Raw genomic sequence first — 15,647 nt, 5'->3', positions numbered from 1 at the left:
CACACACACACACACACACACACACGCACACCCCCGCTACAATTACCACAGTTTTCCCCTGTCTCTTTCTATCAGAGAGAGAGAGCCGAGAGGAGAAGGATCGCTTTGTGACCGGCGCGGAGAAATACACTACCGGTCAAAGGTTTGGGGTCACTTAGAAATTTCCAATATATTAGAGGGGGAATACTAGCTGAGATCAGTTGCATTGTTTTTTAACCAGAGCAGCAGTTTTCATATTACATTATGTGCTTATATAATTGCAAAAGGTTTCTTCAATATTTTCTCAGTTAGCCTTTTAAAATGATATCAGATTAGTAAACAGAATGTGCCTTTGGAACATTGGATGAATGGTTGCTGATAATGGGCAATGTAGATATTGCATTAAAGATCAGCCACTTCTTTCTACAACAGTCAAGAACCCTTTTGCAATTATGTAAGCACATAATGTAATCTGAAAACTGCTGCCCTGATTTAAAAAAACAATGCAACTGATCTCGGCTGGTATTCTGTCTGTAATGGAGTGGAATGGAAATTTCTAAGTGACCCCAAACTTTTGACCGGTAGTGTACGCGTCCGGTATGAATGGCCAGGCACCCTATTAGGCACGTATCTACGCTTCGCGGGCTATACACGTCGCAAGCAGACTCGTTTTATTCCAGCATTACCTTATCTGATTTAACAAGCTAGTGGATTTCCGTTTCGTTTGTATTGTGCATGAGCACATGGGCAGCGTGATTCACATCCTTCTGTTGGTTTCACGGTTTGATTAACAAATGGTGCCTGTAACGAGCCAAGGATCATGGCAAGGGGCCAACAAAGGTAGTGAAGTAGAAGACTGCAATCTAGCAAACATGGATGTAAACAGCATTTTAAGTCATGCAAATTGCACTGCTTTGTGAATGTTTTATGAGGAAGAAAATGCATTCAACAAGTTTGTTAAACCTCAAGGAGTGTTTTGGTAAGAAACACTGAATCTAAACCCTAACTTCACAGGACACGTTTAGGATGTCCAAGACTCGTGTTAACACTTTCTGTATTTGACAGGCAGACCGTCATTTATAGAAACTAATCTTAAAACAAAAGCTAGCAATCGAAGATGTTATCTGTGAAGAAGTCAAATTTAGATTTAAGAATATACAGAAATCTCTATTCAGTCAATGCCCTTTTCAAACCTCAGTGATTGATTAAAATGATTCCCAACTGTGCCGTCAAGGGAAATAGTCTTTTAAATTCCACTTTCCCTTTACTACCGTAGAACCACATAATGTTTCTTTTAGCTATTGCCAGGAGCCTGTATTCACTCCAACTTTCTATTAATCTTCACATGTGGAGAATTCACTGTTTCTCTCCATCCTTCAACGTACTTGCTCTCTGTTCCACAGGAAGTGTTGAGTACCACTGAAACGGCGTTGGCCATGAACAGGTACATCGGCTCGGCCCTGCTGCCTCTGCTGACCCGCTGTGCCGCTCTCTTTAGCAGCACAGAGCACTACGCACAGCTGGTTGACTCAACGCTGCAGACTATCTACCGGCTGTCCAAAGGACGCTCACTCACCAAAGCCCAAAGGGATGCCATCGAGGAGTGTCTGCTGGCTATCTGCAAGTAAGGCCTGTCAAGCTTTGTTCAGACTCAGCTGAGACAAAAGAGTAAATTATATTATTATAAACCTATTTGGTATTTCAGAATGATCACACTGATAATTAAAGCTTTTACCCACATAATGCTGGCAGCCATTTTGGAGTTTGACCTCAGTTGACCCCGGTTCATGCAGCTTGGTACATACAGTACCACCATACTGGTGTCTGCCACATACTTACTGTATGGTCACATTACAGAATGTTTTTATCTTCATTCAGTCGATATGAGTACATATTTCTGTTCAGGTGCTCAGCTTGGTTTAATTGCATGAAAAAATTATATCAGATAAGTGCAGTGTGCGTGTGTGTGTGTGTGTGTGTGTGTGTGTGTGTGTGTGTGTGTGTGTGTGTGTGTGTATGTATATATATATATATATATATATATATATATACTGTATTATATTGACTCTGCAGTTGTTGTAGCTACTGTGTCAAACTTATGATATCTAGGGAGTCTATACTCACTGCTTCTGTATGTTTATGTTTAAATAATGTAATCCTGGTATATTACAGGCACCTGCGTCCCTCCATGATGCAGCAGCTGCTCAGGCGGTTGGTGTTCGACGTTCCCATGCTCACTGAATACTGCCAGATACCTCTCGGGGTGAGACACTGGGCAGAGTTTCTTGTCACTATTGTGCTTGATTCTTTAGTTGAAAGAGTTATGGGATAATTATAACAAACAATCAAAAGGCATCTTGTATTTCACAACCCATTTATCCTCCTGTGTTGAACACCCAGATCTTTTCCTCCCCCAACCATTTCGTAAATGTCTGAATGCAGTCATACACCTAATACAGTATAATGTTGATTTTGTGCTATGTATATTTTATCAACGTGAACTCAAAACGCTTTGTGTTCTTGTATCTCCGATCTCTAGCTTCTGACCAGCCACTATGAGCGGAACTGGAAGTACTACTGCCTGCCTTCTGGTATGGGCAGCTTTGGCATAGCCTCCGAGGAGGAGCTCCTCCTAACCAAGAAACTCTTCTGGGGAATCTTTGACTCCCTTTCCCAGAAGGTACACCCAGAAACCCTCTTCATTAATCTTAATTAAGATAAGCCCAGAGTATGTACACGGACCAGGACATTATTTATGATTTTGGAAAACTGTATTTTCTTTATATATTCGACCTCTTGCTCATTTTCTTTTTCTGAAAGTATCAGGAGGCAGGGCAATATTTTCCTTAAATCCCTCTCTCTTGCATAAAGAAAATGTTTAGTATTCTATTGGTGTTTGCTCTCAGAAAGCTTTCCTCTTTCTGCTGGTTTTTTATATTCTGTTTTCCGAAAAACTTGAGTTTTCGACATCCGAGTGAGGCTCTCATGAGGAAAGTTCTTTGTAGTCAGCGGTAGTGAAGAGAAAGCTCAATGAAGTGCTTGTGAGCAATGCAGCTGAGGCGAAGTCAAAATCAAGTTGAATCATTTATCAGTTTGTGACAAGCCATCCCTTGGTTGACACTTTTCCAGCTCTTTCTCTGATCAGTCTGCACAGTCTACATCTAATAGCTAAGCAGACATTTCCTCATTCTGCTGTATCTGTCTCTTCTGTAGAAGTATGATGCTGACCTTTTCAAAATGGCCATGTCGTGCCTGTGTGCCATCGCTGGAGCCTTGCCTCCGGACTTTGTGGATGCAAGTCTTGGAGCAACACTAGAGAAACAGGCATCAGTGGATGCACAGGGCAACTTTGATCCCAAACCCGTCAACACTGCCAAGTGAGTGGTCTTAAAAAAAAAGGAATTTACTTATTTTTTTCCTAGAGTCAAAGATGAAAATGCACAATGTTGAAATTTTTCTAATATCTTAAACTGATTTTGCCAGTTTAAAAACGGTAATTAAAGTCAAATCTGTGTGTTTTGGAGTGGAGTGTTTGTCTGCAAATCAAATCAAAGTAAAAGTGACTTTGAAATAAAAATACATATTTAAACATTATCTCCACTCTCTAGCATCTCCCTTCCTGAAAAACTTGAGTACATTGCCAACAAATATGCAGAGCATTCCCATGACAAGTGGTCCTCAGAGAAGGTTAGTCCCTGTCCATGTGGTTTCTGTGTTTTCCTCATTTGTGTTTTTGACATTACATTTTTTTATGCCATCTCTCATATAAAATACCTAACTTAATTACATTTTGATTGTACTCTACACTGTCTGGTGCAGTAGCATGCCTGGACAGCAAGCACTCACAATATATTAGTGTTTCTACTACTGAGTTTATATAGCTGGAATTCAGTATAATACATGGACTACAATGAACTGTTGTTGCAGGTGTCAGCAGGCTGGAAACATGGAGACAGCTTTGATGAGCAGGCCAAAACCCATCCACTGCTGAAGCCTTACAAAGCGCTGAGTGAGAAGGTACATGCACACTGGTACATACACAGATGCTGCTAGGGGAGTAGTAAGCCATCTCTTAACTGCTGATAGTGCATCAAACACAAGTTCCTTTTTTATGAAATAAATCGTAGCTTCACCAGCTTTTACAGGTAGATGAGTTTTAGTTGTAAAAAGAAACCCTCTCAGTCAGTGGCAAAGTTGGTTTAAAGTAGAGATGCACCGATTACAACTTTCTAGGCCGATTCCGATTTTCTTTGAGTTAGGCCAGCCGATACCGATTTTAGCCGATTCCGATTACATTTTTTCTAACCACTTTACAGCACACACAAATATTCTTTCTTTTCTTTAATAGAACATTTTGCGCAGAACATAGGAAAACAGATAATGGATCACTATAAAATAGAACTATATAAATTACTCCTGGTGTGGGAAATTCACACACATCTAAAGTGCAATGTTAGAACCATTTCCTTCTTTTCACATCCAATATCCAACAGTTTTTGGTGTCGTCCCTCCACGCCCTACTTTTTCCTTGCAGGTGTTGCATATTGCAAACTTGTTATCTTCTGCACACACGCTGAAGAATTTCCAAACAGCTGACATGTTGCAGGTTAATTCACGAGGTTCCCTACATGTGCGAGAACAGCGCGGACACGCAATTTACACCGCGAGCGGGTATGCGCGACACACGGCAGAAAAGTTGAGAGAAAGGAGAAAGAGACTCACTTTGCTGTCGTGTGCGCGTGCGTCCTTGAGAACTGTAACTCGTATAACTTATGTTGGCAGTTAATTTTAGCATTGACCGGCATGAAATCGGCATATGTAAGACTGACCTGCCGGTCGCCGGTCACGAACAATTGTTTAGTACAGAACAAATGTAAAGTTTTCTTTGCTGTTAACACTGTCTGTGTGTGTGTGTGTGTGTGTGTGTGTGTGTGTGTGTGTGTGCGTGTGTGTGTGTGTGTGTGTGTGTGTGTGTGTGTAGGAGAGAGAAACATACCGCTGGCCAGTGAGGGAGTCATTGAAGAGCATGCTGGCTATGGGCTGGAACATTGAGAGGACCAAGGAAGGAGACGCCATGTTACAACAACAAGAGAGCGAAAAACAGCGAAAGATCTCTGAGTCTCAGGTAACATCCTGATGTATAATCCACTCATAATGTTAACCGTAATGTTGTCACAAATGTTTCCTTTGTGATACTTATTTACTATCTCCCTTACGGACTGATAAATTCACATGATTCTCCTTTATTAAGGTTGTATTTATCCTTTGTGCTAAATAGCCTCAGCTTTTGCTGTTTTTAATTAACATGCATCACTTCTTGTACACCAGGAGCATTCTTTCCAGGAAAGAGCTACCAAAATGTTAAGAACTGCAAATGTAAAAGCTTTGAGTCAGATCAGTCGAATCACAGCTGCATTGTGTCAGCTCGCAAACAGTAGTAAACTACACATTGATTTAAAGAGAATTATTGTGGAATAATTCTAATGCATTTATTGTTTTTAATAACCAAATCTGGTTTTGTGCTTGCATTGTCTTATTCTGACGTTGTAGATCAATGAATTCAGTCCTACTCCGATGGACTTGCACAATGTCAATTTGTCTCGTGAGTTACAGGTTGGTTTTTGTTCAACTTTTTATAATCGTTGTTGTCATTATAATAATATGATGAGTATTGTTGTAATAATTTGGCACATATGGTCTAATCTCAACACAAAACCAAGACATTTTTGTTGTATCTGCAGGGCATGGTGGAGGTGGTTGCAGAAAACTACCACACCATCTGGGCCAAGAAGAAGAAAACTGAACTTGTTAGCAAAGGTATGTAAATGTACAGTTTAAAAATACACTTGAGCTGCGGTAATGCTGTGAAATACATTTGAAATGATTTTTGAATTTGATTTGACTTGTCAGGAGGAGGGACCCACCCACTGTTGGTACCCTATGACACCCTGACAGCTAAAGAGAAGTACAGAGACAGAGAGAAGGCCCAGGAGCTCTTCAAGTTTCTGCAGATCAGTGGCTATGCCGTCATAAGGTTAACCTCCTCTCACTCCAATGTATCCTTCATTGAAGAAATAAGCAAAAATAATAGACATACTGTAATGTCAAAGCAGTTTAAAAAGTTGACTGTATTGTATACTTCAAAATCACAATATTTCCCTGAGTTTTAAGCAATTAATTAGCATTGACAGCATATTAACAAACCTTGCAGTGTGTCCTCTATGTTGATTTGACCGTGGCGGCCCCCCACGGCAACATTTCTGCCCCCCACGGTATCAGAAATAGGGCTGCATTGTTAGAGTACATGTCGGAGAATAGTGCGGTCACTCAGCAGAAAAAGGTGGGGGTGTTCGGACCTGCCCCCACTGCTAAAACAAATCCTAAAGGAAACACTGCCTTGCTTTCATTAATGTGATGGGAAGAAAAAAAAAAAAAAAAAAAGAGTATTTCAGCTGAACATAAGTTATTGGTGATTCTTTCATCTGACAGAGGTCTGAAGGACATAGAGCAGGAATCATCATCCATGGAGAAGCGTTTTGCCTACAAGTTTCTCAAAAGGCTGCTGAAATACGTTGACTCGGCCCAGGAGTTCATCGCTCATCTCGGTGAGTGTGCGGCATTTTAAACACACGGGCACTTAGAGGTGTTTTGCGTTTATTCGGAACTCTCAAAAATGCTGACCTTGCCACTCAACATCATTGTAAATCCAGAGGCTATGGCCACCAGTGGGAAGACGGACAAATCACCTCATGACCAGGAAATCAAGTTCTTTGCCAAGGTCTGGATCACTTTTTGCGACCATGGATAAGCTGTTGAATATACTTTTAAGAAGGCTTTTATTGAAGTTTTAGTCTCATGGCAGCATTTCTTCTCTCCAGGTGTTGCTTCCTCTGACAGATCAAACTTTAAAGAACCACTGTCTCTACTTCCTGTCCACGCCCAGCAAGAACCTGAGCAGCTGTGGCTGCGCCTCTAACAAAGAGAAGGAGATGGTCACTAGGTACTGTATGGAAGCAATACATATTCTGTTTAATCAGTGTTTCTATTGTCAGGTTTTTGCTGTTCAGATTTTTGTTTGTTTTTGCCATGAAGTCCTCCCTTTTGTCTCAATGAGTGCAGGATTTTTGTCTTTCATATTTTCATCAGACCTTTTCTTATTTTCTTGCTTACTTTGCGTTTTTCAGCTCTTCTTTGTTCTCTCTGAAGCCTTTTTTTTCCAATTATCTGCTCTTACCGTCTTTCTTTTCCAGCCTGTTCTGTAAGCTGGCAGCTCTTGTCAGACACAGGATTTCTCTCTTTGGTAAGGTTGGCATTGTATCTGTCTGTACGCCCAATGTGCCTCTTTGCTTTCAATCGTTTTCTACATCTACAGTGAATGTCTCTCTCACAGGAAGTGACTCTGCAATCATGGTGAGCTGTCTGCACATCCTTACTCACTCACTTGACACCAGGTAAGCACACATTGTTGTCTGTATACTGTATGCACAGTGATCCATCAAGTAGACAATTACCAACTAGTCTTGTGGATGCACACTAGCCCTTGTGTTTTCTCCCCTCTCTCTCAGAACGGTGATGAAGTCTGGCTCAGAGCTGGTCAAAGCTGGGTTTCGGAATTTCTTTGAGAACGCGGCCGAGGACCTGGATAAGCTGCTGGAGATGCTAAAACTGGGGAAGTTTATGCAGTCCCGTGCCCAGATGAAGAGCGTCACCCAGAGCATCAACTATGTGACTGTGGCGCTGCTGCCCATCCTCACTGCCCTGTTTGAGCACATCACGACATACGGGTTTGGAGTGGACCTGCTGTGTGAGTTTGTGTTATCACACCCACTGTTTTTTTAAACTTTCTTTGTGTTTTTTTATTTTTTATTTAAAACAAACAAACATGAATATAACATTAAAAAAACCACAACAACATGAATTGATACAATAAAGTAACTGAACAGACTTGGTCACCTGTGACAATACACAACTTCATGTTGTTTAGTTGTATTCACAGTTTATTAATATCTAATATCCAACCCTGTCCAAACTGCTCCAAATCCCAAACCCCAAGTTCATAGGGTACCCAGGAAACCAAGTGTAAAGTAGATTGATAGAACGGTTCATGAGATATTTCAGAGACAACGGACACACACATGCAGCGATTACCCTATTTATAGTTAGATACATTTGCATATACATATTATTAATAAGGCCAGTGCCTCCAAAAATAAGTTTTCTTCTCTCCTCTTCTCATGTACAGTATACACTGATAAATAAAGTCATGTCATGGTCACACTATATAGTTTCCTACAGGAAAATAAAAAAATAATAAAATGAAATGCAATAAAACAAAAGAGATGGGGTGTTGAAGAAAGGACTACAAGTATATTATAGTCCCCAACTGGACTTTAAAAGAGATAATTGGTCTTGTATAAACACCGTCTTTACCTGCCTATTATGCATACAGATTCTACATTTACACAATAGAAACATTTTAAGTTAGAATAATTCCCTTTATTTTTTTTTTCTTTCTCCACCTGTCATCTTTTAAGTAATGTAAGTTTATAAGTTTATTAAAAAAAAAGAAATGCTTGATGAATATTTTTGTTTGTTTCAGTGGATGATGTGCAGCTGTCCTGTTACCGAATCTTGAATTGTTTGTACTCTCTGGGAACTGGAAAAAACATCTTTGTGGAGAGGTACAGTAGGAGGCCAAACTTTTCTTAAACCATGCAGCAGGTTGTAAAATAGCGTTTGGTTCTACACATGAACAGTACTGTATATTTAATCATAAAGTTTAAGACTCCTTGGTAATGATGGGTCCTTGCTATGATTTCTGTCATCTTGAGAATAGGTATCAAGGAACTGTGAAATAGCAATTTATAAACTAACTGAGTGGCTGGCAGTCGTGAAGTCTGCGTCAGGGACCCTGGCTGGGAAGGCTGGGTGTTGTTACATCCAACTTGTAAAAGCTTGCAAATGTCAGGGGCGAGGACCAGCTAGCCGCCTCACATTCTCTTGAATAGAGATCCCTTTGAACAGGGCCCACAAGGTCGCAAGACCCTGCTATAGTGGGCCCTCAGCCCAGTAGGCGCTAGAAGGCCAGAGCTGCAGTAGGCTGCTGCAATGCCGTCCGCTGTCCACTGTGAGAGCCTTTGTTTAGTGATAGGCTCAGGACACAAACAACTGATCTAAAGGCCATAGTCCTCTCTACATAAAGTGTCTTGCAGCAGTGCTGGAAAGTTGACGGACAAGTGTGAATGCCCTTCCTCCCCCGTCATCCTGGTGGCAGCAAACACCATTTGTTGGCAGCTGGGCAGAGCGCAGGACTGGGGAAGCTGCTGGCAGACTTGGACAAGAACGTCTGCTTCCCAGCTGAGATCGCAGCTACCAACCTGCGACCAGACCTTGTTCTGTGGTCAGCCTCGCTCAAGCTCAAAGCACCTCTAAATCTGATCCACTACCACCGGATGTAACCTCCATTCTCCGCAGAATGGCCACCCCCTGGACAGGAGATCCACACCCAAATTTGGAACTCTGGGGACGACCTGGTGCATGTCCTTGCTCGAAATCTTATTACCACGGGTGCAAAGAAGAGCCAGGTGTCTCCCTGCGGGAGGTAGGTTTGCAGCCGTATCCATTAGCTTGCACCAAAGAGTGAGCTTGCTTGGAGTAGCTAAACCAACTTGTGCTAGCTAGAAGAAATATTCCACTGTCTGGAGATAGACCAGAGTATATGCAGCTAACGTCTATCTATGTTGAAGGCAGTTGCTGTGGTATCCTCGGCTAGTAGCGCCCGGTGATGGAGGTGTTCGCTCCGGTCTGCAGACAGCTAATAGATACTGAAAAAACAAGAGCTTGGCTCCTGAAGCAAGAAGAGGGGATTGAATGACAGGTGTCGCCACGTCAGTCATATATAAGGCAGGGGCACTGACGCAGACGTCACGACTGCCAGCCACTCAGGGCTGGCGTAATGGAACAAGTGCCTCTGTGAACACGCGGAGGGGTGCATCCCATAGTGAGACATCGAAATGAATGCTATGATAGAGAACTGTAGTTTCTCACATTGAGCTGTAAAATAACCAGTAAAAAGTTGATCACAACCTTACCTTAGCAGTTTGGTCTAAATGAATCCTGATGCCATGTGGTGTTCTGTGAAGGCTCTCTGTACTGATAGCCCAGTGGTAAAGATTGAGTGTTAAAGTTTGTCCTAACAATGACCCCAAAATGTTTGGTCACCACCACTAACGTTATGCACCTGGGGTCACAGTACTCATTTGAAACAGTGTGTTTGAAGACTTGAAGACATGTTGTATGTTGCAACAATTTATTTTTGGTGTGCTTTAGACTTTATTAATGTACATGTTATTCTGCAGGCATTTTCCAGCGCTGGGGGAGACCCTGGCAACCCTGGTGGGAGCCATGCCTGTGGCGTTCCTGGAGCCCCAATTAAATGCCCACAACCCACTGTCTGTCTTTAACACCAAGACCCCCCGAGAGAGAGCCAGTGAGTGTCCACTTGATCCTAATTTTTTATCATTAGCCCATTCATTTACAATGTTTTGACATTGCTGTGTATATGCTTTTGAGTTTCTTGAAATATTTCTAAGAAATTCGGATTTGTTTTTGTTTGTTGTCTTTGTGTTTTCCTTTTCTAGTCCTGAGTATGCCGGACACGGTAGAGGAGATGTCTCCAGAGATGCCTCGTCTTGACAGACTGCTGAAAGATGTCAGCGATGTGTCAGAGTCTGGCGCTCGCTACAGTGACATGCCACAGGTCTGACGGGCTGATGGGATATTTACATTAATACAAACAGCTGCATTTTTTACGCTTTTGATCCCATAAAAACATGCTCACTACTATGCTAATGATTTGCATTATGGGTGGGATCCATTTTTATAGGGCTTGCGGGACTAAAAGTTAGGATATCTCAGCCTTTGCTCAATCAATTTTTACCTTACATTCTAACATTGTCTATCTTGAGTTGCAATACTAAATTGCCGGAGTACCCCTTTAATGAAGGTTTTATTTACTTTATGTATTACTAGTTTGATCTTTTTTTTTTTAAATTAATAATTTAACAACATATAATTTTAACGTTGCAATTTGTGCTGAATATTATATTACAAGCTAATCTAAATGATGTAGAACATTTTGAAGTAATATCCTTCATTTAAAAACTAACTATTTAAGTTGTGTACATTTAGTTGGACTGTATCACTGTAGGAATACAACTCGCACAGAGCTTGAGTGTAAGGCTCTTGTAAGACATTATCAGTGTACAATCGAGATGTACATTTATTTGCATGCCTACATGACATACAGACATTTCACCTTCAGCCTATCTCCTGCAGGTCATTGAAGTGATCCTTCCCATGCTGTGTAACTATTTGTCCTACTGGTGGGAGAAAGGTTGTGAGAACTCACCTCCAGGTGCCAATTGCTGCACTACGGTGACCTCTGAACACCTCAGCATCATCCTGGGAAACATCCTCAAGATCCTTAACAGCAACCTGGGCATTGATGACGCCCCCTGGATGAAGAGGATTGCGGGTAAGAGCCAGACTCAAGGCAGAATAAGTATGATTTGAAAGGGATTCTCACTGGTCAGATAGTTCTTTTGTTAGACTTGCAAAGTCAGGGATTGTAAAAAGTTATTTTGGGTTGTCAGGAAATGTGAGATAATTTTACAAATGCTGAATGGGAATATGTATTTACATTTCATTAGATGTCCAGTTTTGTTCTCAACAGAGCTAGAAACTACCCTCATTCTTTTTCTCTTTTAAAAACATTAACAAACAAGGAAAGAGTTAGATTTCCAGTCAAACAGCATAATATCAAATAACTTTTTTATAATAAAAAGTTATTTTAAATGATGAAGCCCATGTGGGAACCTAGTGTTAATATTAGTTTTTGTAGAACATTTGCAATTTCAGTGCACATTCCTCAGGGGAGTTCAGGAAAGGCCAGGTAATATAATTGGCTGTTGTGGGGCCCTTTCTCACTTTTTAAAACCACATTTAAATTATTTTATTTCTAACACATTAACAAACAGGGACGCCAGACAAGGGAAATTCATGCTTTGTCATGTATTTGACTTTACTTTGACTAATATTTCCTGTTTTTAGTACTATTGTATTTTCAGACAATGGTAAAAACCACAATTGCTGATCTAACTTAAACACTTGTGGTTGTTCCAAAACTAAAAGTGCTAAATATAGTTTGACAGCTGTGACACTTGACACCAGAGCCAATAATCTCCAGGGACAGAGGAATGATTTTGGTGTCTGTTTGTCTGAGTTGCCCATTTCCAGAATATGAATTTTCCATTGTCTCTTGTCTCCAGTCTACTCTCAGCCAATCATCTGCAAGGCTGGAGCAGATCTGCTGAGAACCCACTTCCTGCCCACACTGGACAAACTGAGGAAGAAGACAGTGAAGGTAAGATCTTCAAGTATGACATACATGGTATAACACATTGTATCCACTGCTTAATGACACCTATGGTTTAAGTATATTTTTTGCTGACTCCATCATAAGCTGCTGAATTTACAGTGTTAATATGGAGCTGTCAGTAGTCAGAGGAGCTAGTCCAAGAACTGTATGCTCAGTCACACCACCTACTGAGAGTAAAAATACAACTGTTACTTACTGAGAGAGCATACAGGGAGGAGAATATTACCACTGAGTTGGATGGGATCGTGTGTGAGGACATTTATACTAATGAATTGCTTGCCGGAGATGAGTTGTTGATGTGCTGCAAACGAAGGTTGTGGCAGAAGAGGAGTTGCTGAAGGCCGACGGTAAAGGTGACAACCAGGAGGCCGAGCTGCTCATCCTGGATGAGTTTGCTGTTCTCTGCAGAGACCTCTACGCCTTCTACCCCATGCTCATCCGTTATGTGGACAACAACAGGTACAATTTTACCAAAGAAAGATTAGTTTTTATTTTCAGATTTTTGGGGGGATTTTGATTTGTAAACAGTTTGTTCAGTTTCAGACAGCGTTATTATTTTCCTGTAGTCCCTGAGCTTTATCCACCTCTCTTTCTGATCTATTAAGTTATGATATTGTTGTGTCCTGCACAGTTGTACCACAACTTAATGTAACTCAATAGTCTCTGGTTCGTGTCATTGTACATTCCAGGTGCAGGTGGCTGAAGGAGCCGGATGCAGACTCCACTGAGCTCTTCAGGATGGTGGCAGAGATCTTCATCCTCTGGTGCAAGTCCCATGTAAGTCTCACTACTCAACCTAGTAGTCATATCACATCTGTTACCAGGATACTGGTCTTGAGGATGTCTTTCCTGATTAACCTCTTTTCTTTGTCCTCTGAATCCAGAACTTTAAGCGTGAAGAGCAAAACTTTGTGGTTCAGAATGAGATCAACAATTTGGGCTTCCTGACTGGAGAGGGCAAGGCAAAGATGTCCAAGGTAAACATAATAGATATTTCATGTGATATGGGTGAATACCAGCATATCAAAGATTCCAAAGAGAACATTGATGAAGAGAAATTGCTGGTGTGTTTTGGGATCTCACTTATCTCACCTAGCAGAGACTGAAAATAACAGTAGGCTACACAGCTTAATTTAATTTAATTTAATTCATTTGTTTATTTAACAGGGACCATACAAGCAAACATAGTTACAATACAAAGCCCGTAACTGATGCGCAGCATATAGAGTTTATAGCTAGTGCTAATTCTCAACTCTTGTCCCTGGTTGGGCATTTCTAAGAACATTATAAAACAGATACATACATAAGAAAAAATAAAAATAAAAAGGAAAAATCATAGGCATTTCTTCATACACACACACCTTCACTCACTACACAACTAAACAAAATAATACTAATAACAATAGTTAAAAATGGTTACAGTTTTGATTTGAATGCTGGAAGTAAATTTTTTGAAGTCCGATATGACCTTAATGTCAGCTGGTAATGAATTCCATAGTCTACATCTCTTAACTGAAAAGGCAGTCTGTGCGAAGCTTTTCCTACAGTATGGTATTGTACAGTTATGATTTGTACTGCTTCTAGTAAGTCTTTGGCTGCTCTGTATTTGAATAAATCTACTAAGTGGCTCAGGTGCTAAATTATTAATACACTTGAAAATTAATTTAAGAAAACATAAATTACTAAAGCTTTCAAAGCTTAATATATTATATTTTTCAAGGATGTAACAGTGATGGTAGCGGATGGGCTTTTTATCCATAATTTTTATTGCTCGATTGTAAAGTGAACCAATACGTTTTATTTCAGACGGAGCTGCTTGACACACAAGTGAGTCAAAGAGCGAGTCTGTTGCGTTAGCTCCGCCTACCCTCTCTATCGGACCAACCACAGCTGTGTGATAGAAAATGCGTCACTAACTGTCCGCCGCTTGTGATTTGTTTCCCCCGGAATGTCGGCAGACACCCAATTCATAATACTGCAAATGCAAGTGCATTCATCGGTGGGCTGTAGGCTCAGTCACCATTGTGTCACCTCATTCAGCAATAGTGACTTAACAGACATTTATTTAAATGAAAATCCGATTATTACTTTACTAAAATACGTAAAATGATAAGTCTATTGATATTTAGTTTTGTTCTTACATCAAAAGCGATGAAAAGACCAAAACCAACATTTAATTGATCCCACTAACAAGTGTTTTCTTTGTATCTTTGGTCTTTTTTAAAAAGTGATAGCCTATATTTGTGAGCCTTATTTTTTTATATTTATGTCTTCAGTAAAAACGAATAGCGTGGCTGAGTACTTCAAATGTCAGGGGTGTCTAAAAGTATGACTGACCCATTGAAAGCACTCCTTGAGTTTTTACTAGGGAACAGTAGGAATCAACATTGAGACATCTCTTGTCCGCTTGAACTTCATGTGGGTCAGAAATTCTCTGTAGACCATGACATGTCATTGCCAGGCCAAGAAATAATTGCATTAGTATCGAGCCCCTTAAGATTCGAAATAGTGTAGATAACATTTACTCAGTAAAGGCGAGCAAAACTCACAGGCCTCCCAAGAATAACTCTTTTTCTTTGGAAAGGAACCTATTCATTATAGAAAGACATCTGTCTTGTAATGAAACCAGGAGATGGAGCAGAGTACATCTTAGTTCTCTCTGGGCTAACTTTACCCTCGCTCTTATCCTGCTTGCCCCTCTGCTGTGTCAGCACTTTGGAAAAGCTCCCCAAGTGCTTCCTTTCTTGCTACTTTATTTCACAGACTTTCCTAATGAAAGGGAAAAGTCCTTCTAAGCACATTCCCTATGTTTTAATTGATCCCCTTACATGCACTGAACACTCTGAATATGTAGATGTTCTACAAATCAACTGTATAAGTTCAAACCTCTTAAATTCACCACTACAGCAAGGGTTTACGACATATCACGTTTCATGTGGACATTTGACGTAGTAAAGTAGGGTTATAAATCTAGATATTGACAGTGTTTGGTCCAGAAGTCGCTCAACAAGCTGTCACTTTGAGAGTTGTTTATTTGTTTTGGCAGAGCCAGACAGTTTATTTATTTTTTAGTTTTAGTTTTTCTGCCCTCAAAGCATAGTCATAGGAAATTAGATCTCAGTTCTGGTGGTTAACCCTTGTGTTGTCTTCCCATCGACCATTAACTTTAAATAAAAAATTGAAAATTAACTTTTTTTGGCTTTTTCACAATGTTTTTGTCACTTTTTTC

At 40.5% G+C, this 15,647-nt stretch overlaps 1 protein-coding gene across 8 annotated transcripts in view; it reads left to right on the top strand.

Annotated features, from left to right (window-relative positions):
- The window catches only part of ryr3 (ryanodine receptor 3), a 127,704-nt gene that overhangs the window by 83,935 nt on the left and 28,122 nt on the right, over window positions 1-15,647 (top strand). For all 8 annotated transcript variants that reach the window (XM_039781518.1, XM_039781516.1, XM_039781517.1 and 5 more), the window contains 24 exons: window positions 1,383-1,603; window positions 2,152-2,242; window positions 2,519-2,659; window positions 3,193-3,356; window positions 3,588-3,666; window positions 3,907-3,996; window positions 4,961-5,104; window positions 5,530-5,592; window positions 5,721-5,796; window positions 5,890-6,013; window positions 6,469-6,584; window positions 6,690-6,757; window positions 6,858-6,979; window positions 7,230-7,279; window positions 7,370-7,430; window positions 7,545-7,783; window positions 8,579-8,660; window positions 10,338-10,468; window positions 10,620-10,738; window positions 11,317-11,515; window positions 12,309-12,403; window positions 12,732-12,877; window positions 13,108-13,195; window positions 13,303-13,395. In XM_039781518.1, coding sequence (XP_039637452.1) covers window positions 1,383-1,603; window positions 2,152-2,242; window positions 2,519-2,659; window positions 3,193-3,356; window positions 3,588-3,666; window positions 3,907-3,996; window positions 4,961-5,104; window positions 5,530-5,592; window positions 5,721-5,796; window positions 5,890-6,013; window positions 6,469-6,584; window positions 6,690-6,757; window positions 6,858-6,979; window positions 7,230-7,279; window positions 7,370-7,430; window positions 7,545-7,783; window positions 8,579-8,660; window positions 10,338-10,468; window positions 10,620-10,738; window positions 11,317-11,515; window positions 12,309-12,403; window positions 12,732-12,877; window positions 13,108-13,195; window positions 13,303-13,395 — 2,802 coding nt within the window. The remainder of the gene's footprint in view (window positions 1-1,382; window positions 1,604-2,151; window positions 2,243-2,518; window positions 2,660-3,192; window positions 3,357-3,587; window positions 3,667-3,906; window positions 3,997-4,960; window positions 5,105-5,529; window positions 5,593-5,720; window positions 5,797-5,889; window positions 6,014-6,468; window positions 6,585-6,689; window positions 6,758-6,857; window positions 6,980-7,229; window positions 7,280-7,369; window positions 7,431-7,544; window positions 7,784-8,578; window positions 8,661-10,337; window positions 10,469-10,619; window positions 10,739-11,316; window positions 11,516-12,308; window positions 12,404-12,731; window positions 12,878-13,107; window positions 13,196-13,302; window positions 13,396-15,647) is intronic.

Source organism: Perca fluviatilis, chromosome 18 (assembly GCF_010015445.1).
Source record: "Perca fluviatilis chromosome 18, GENO_Pfluv_1.0, whole genome shotgun sequence".
NCBI classification, from domain to species: domain Eukaryota; kingdom Metazoa; phylum Chordata; class Actinopteri; order Perciformes; family Percidae; genus Perca; species Perca fluviatilis.
This window is presented reverse-complemented; position numbering and strand designations above follow the sequence as displayed.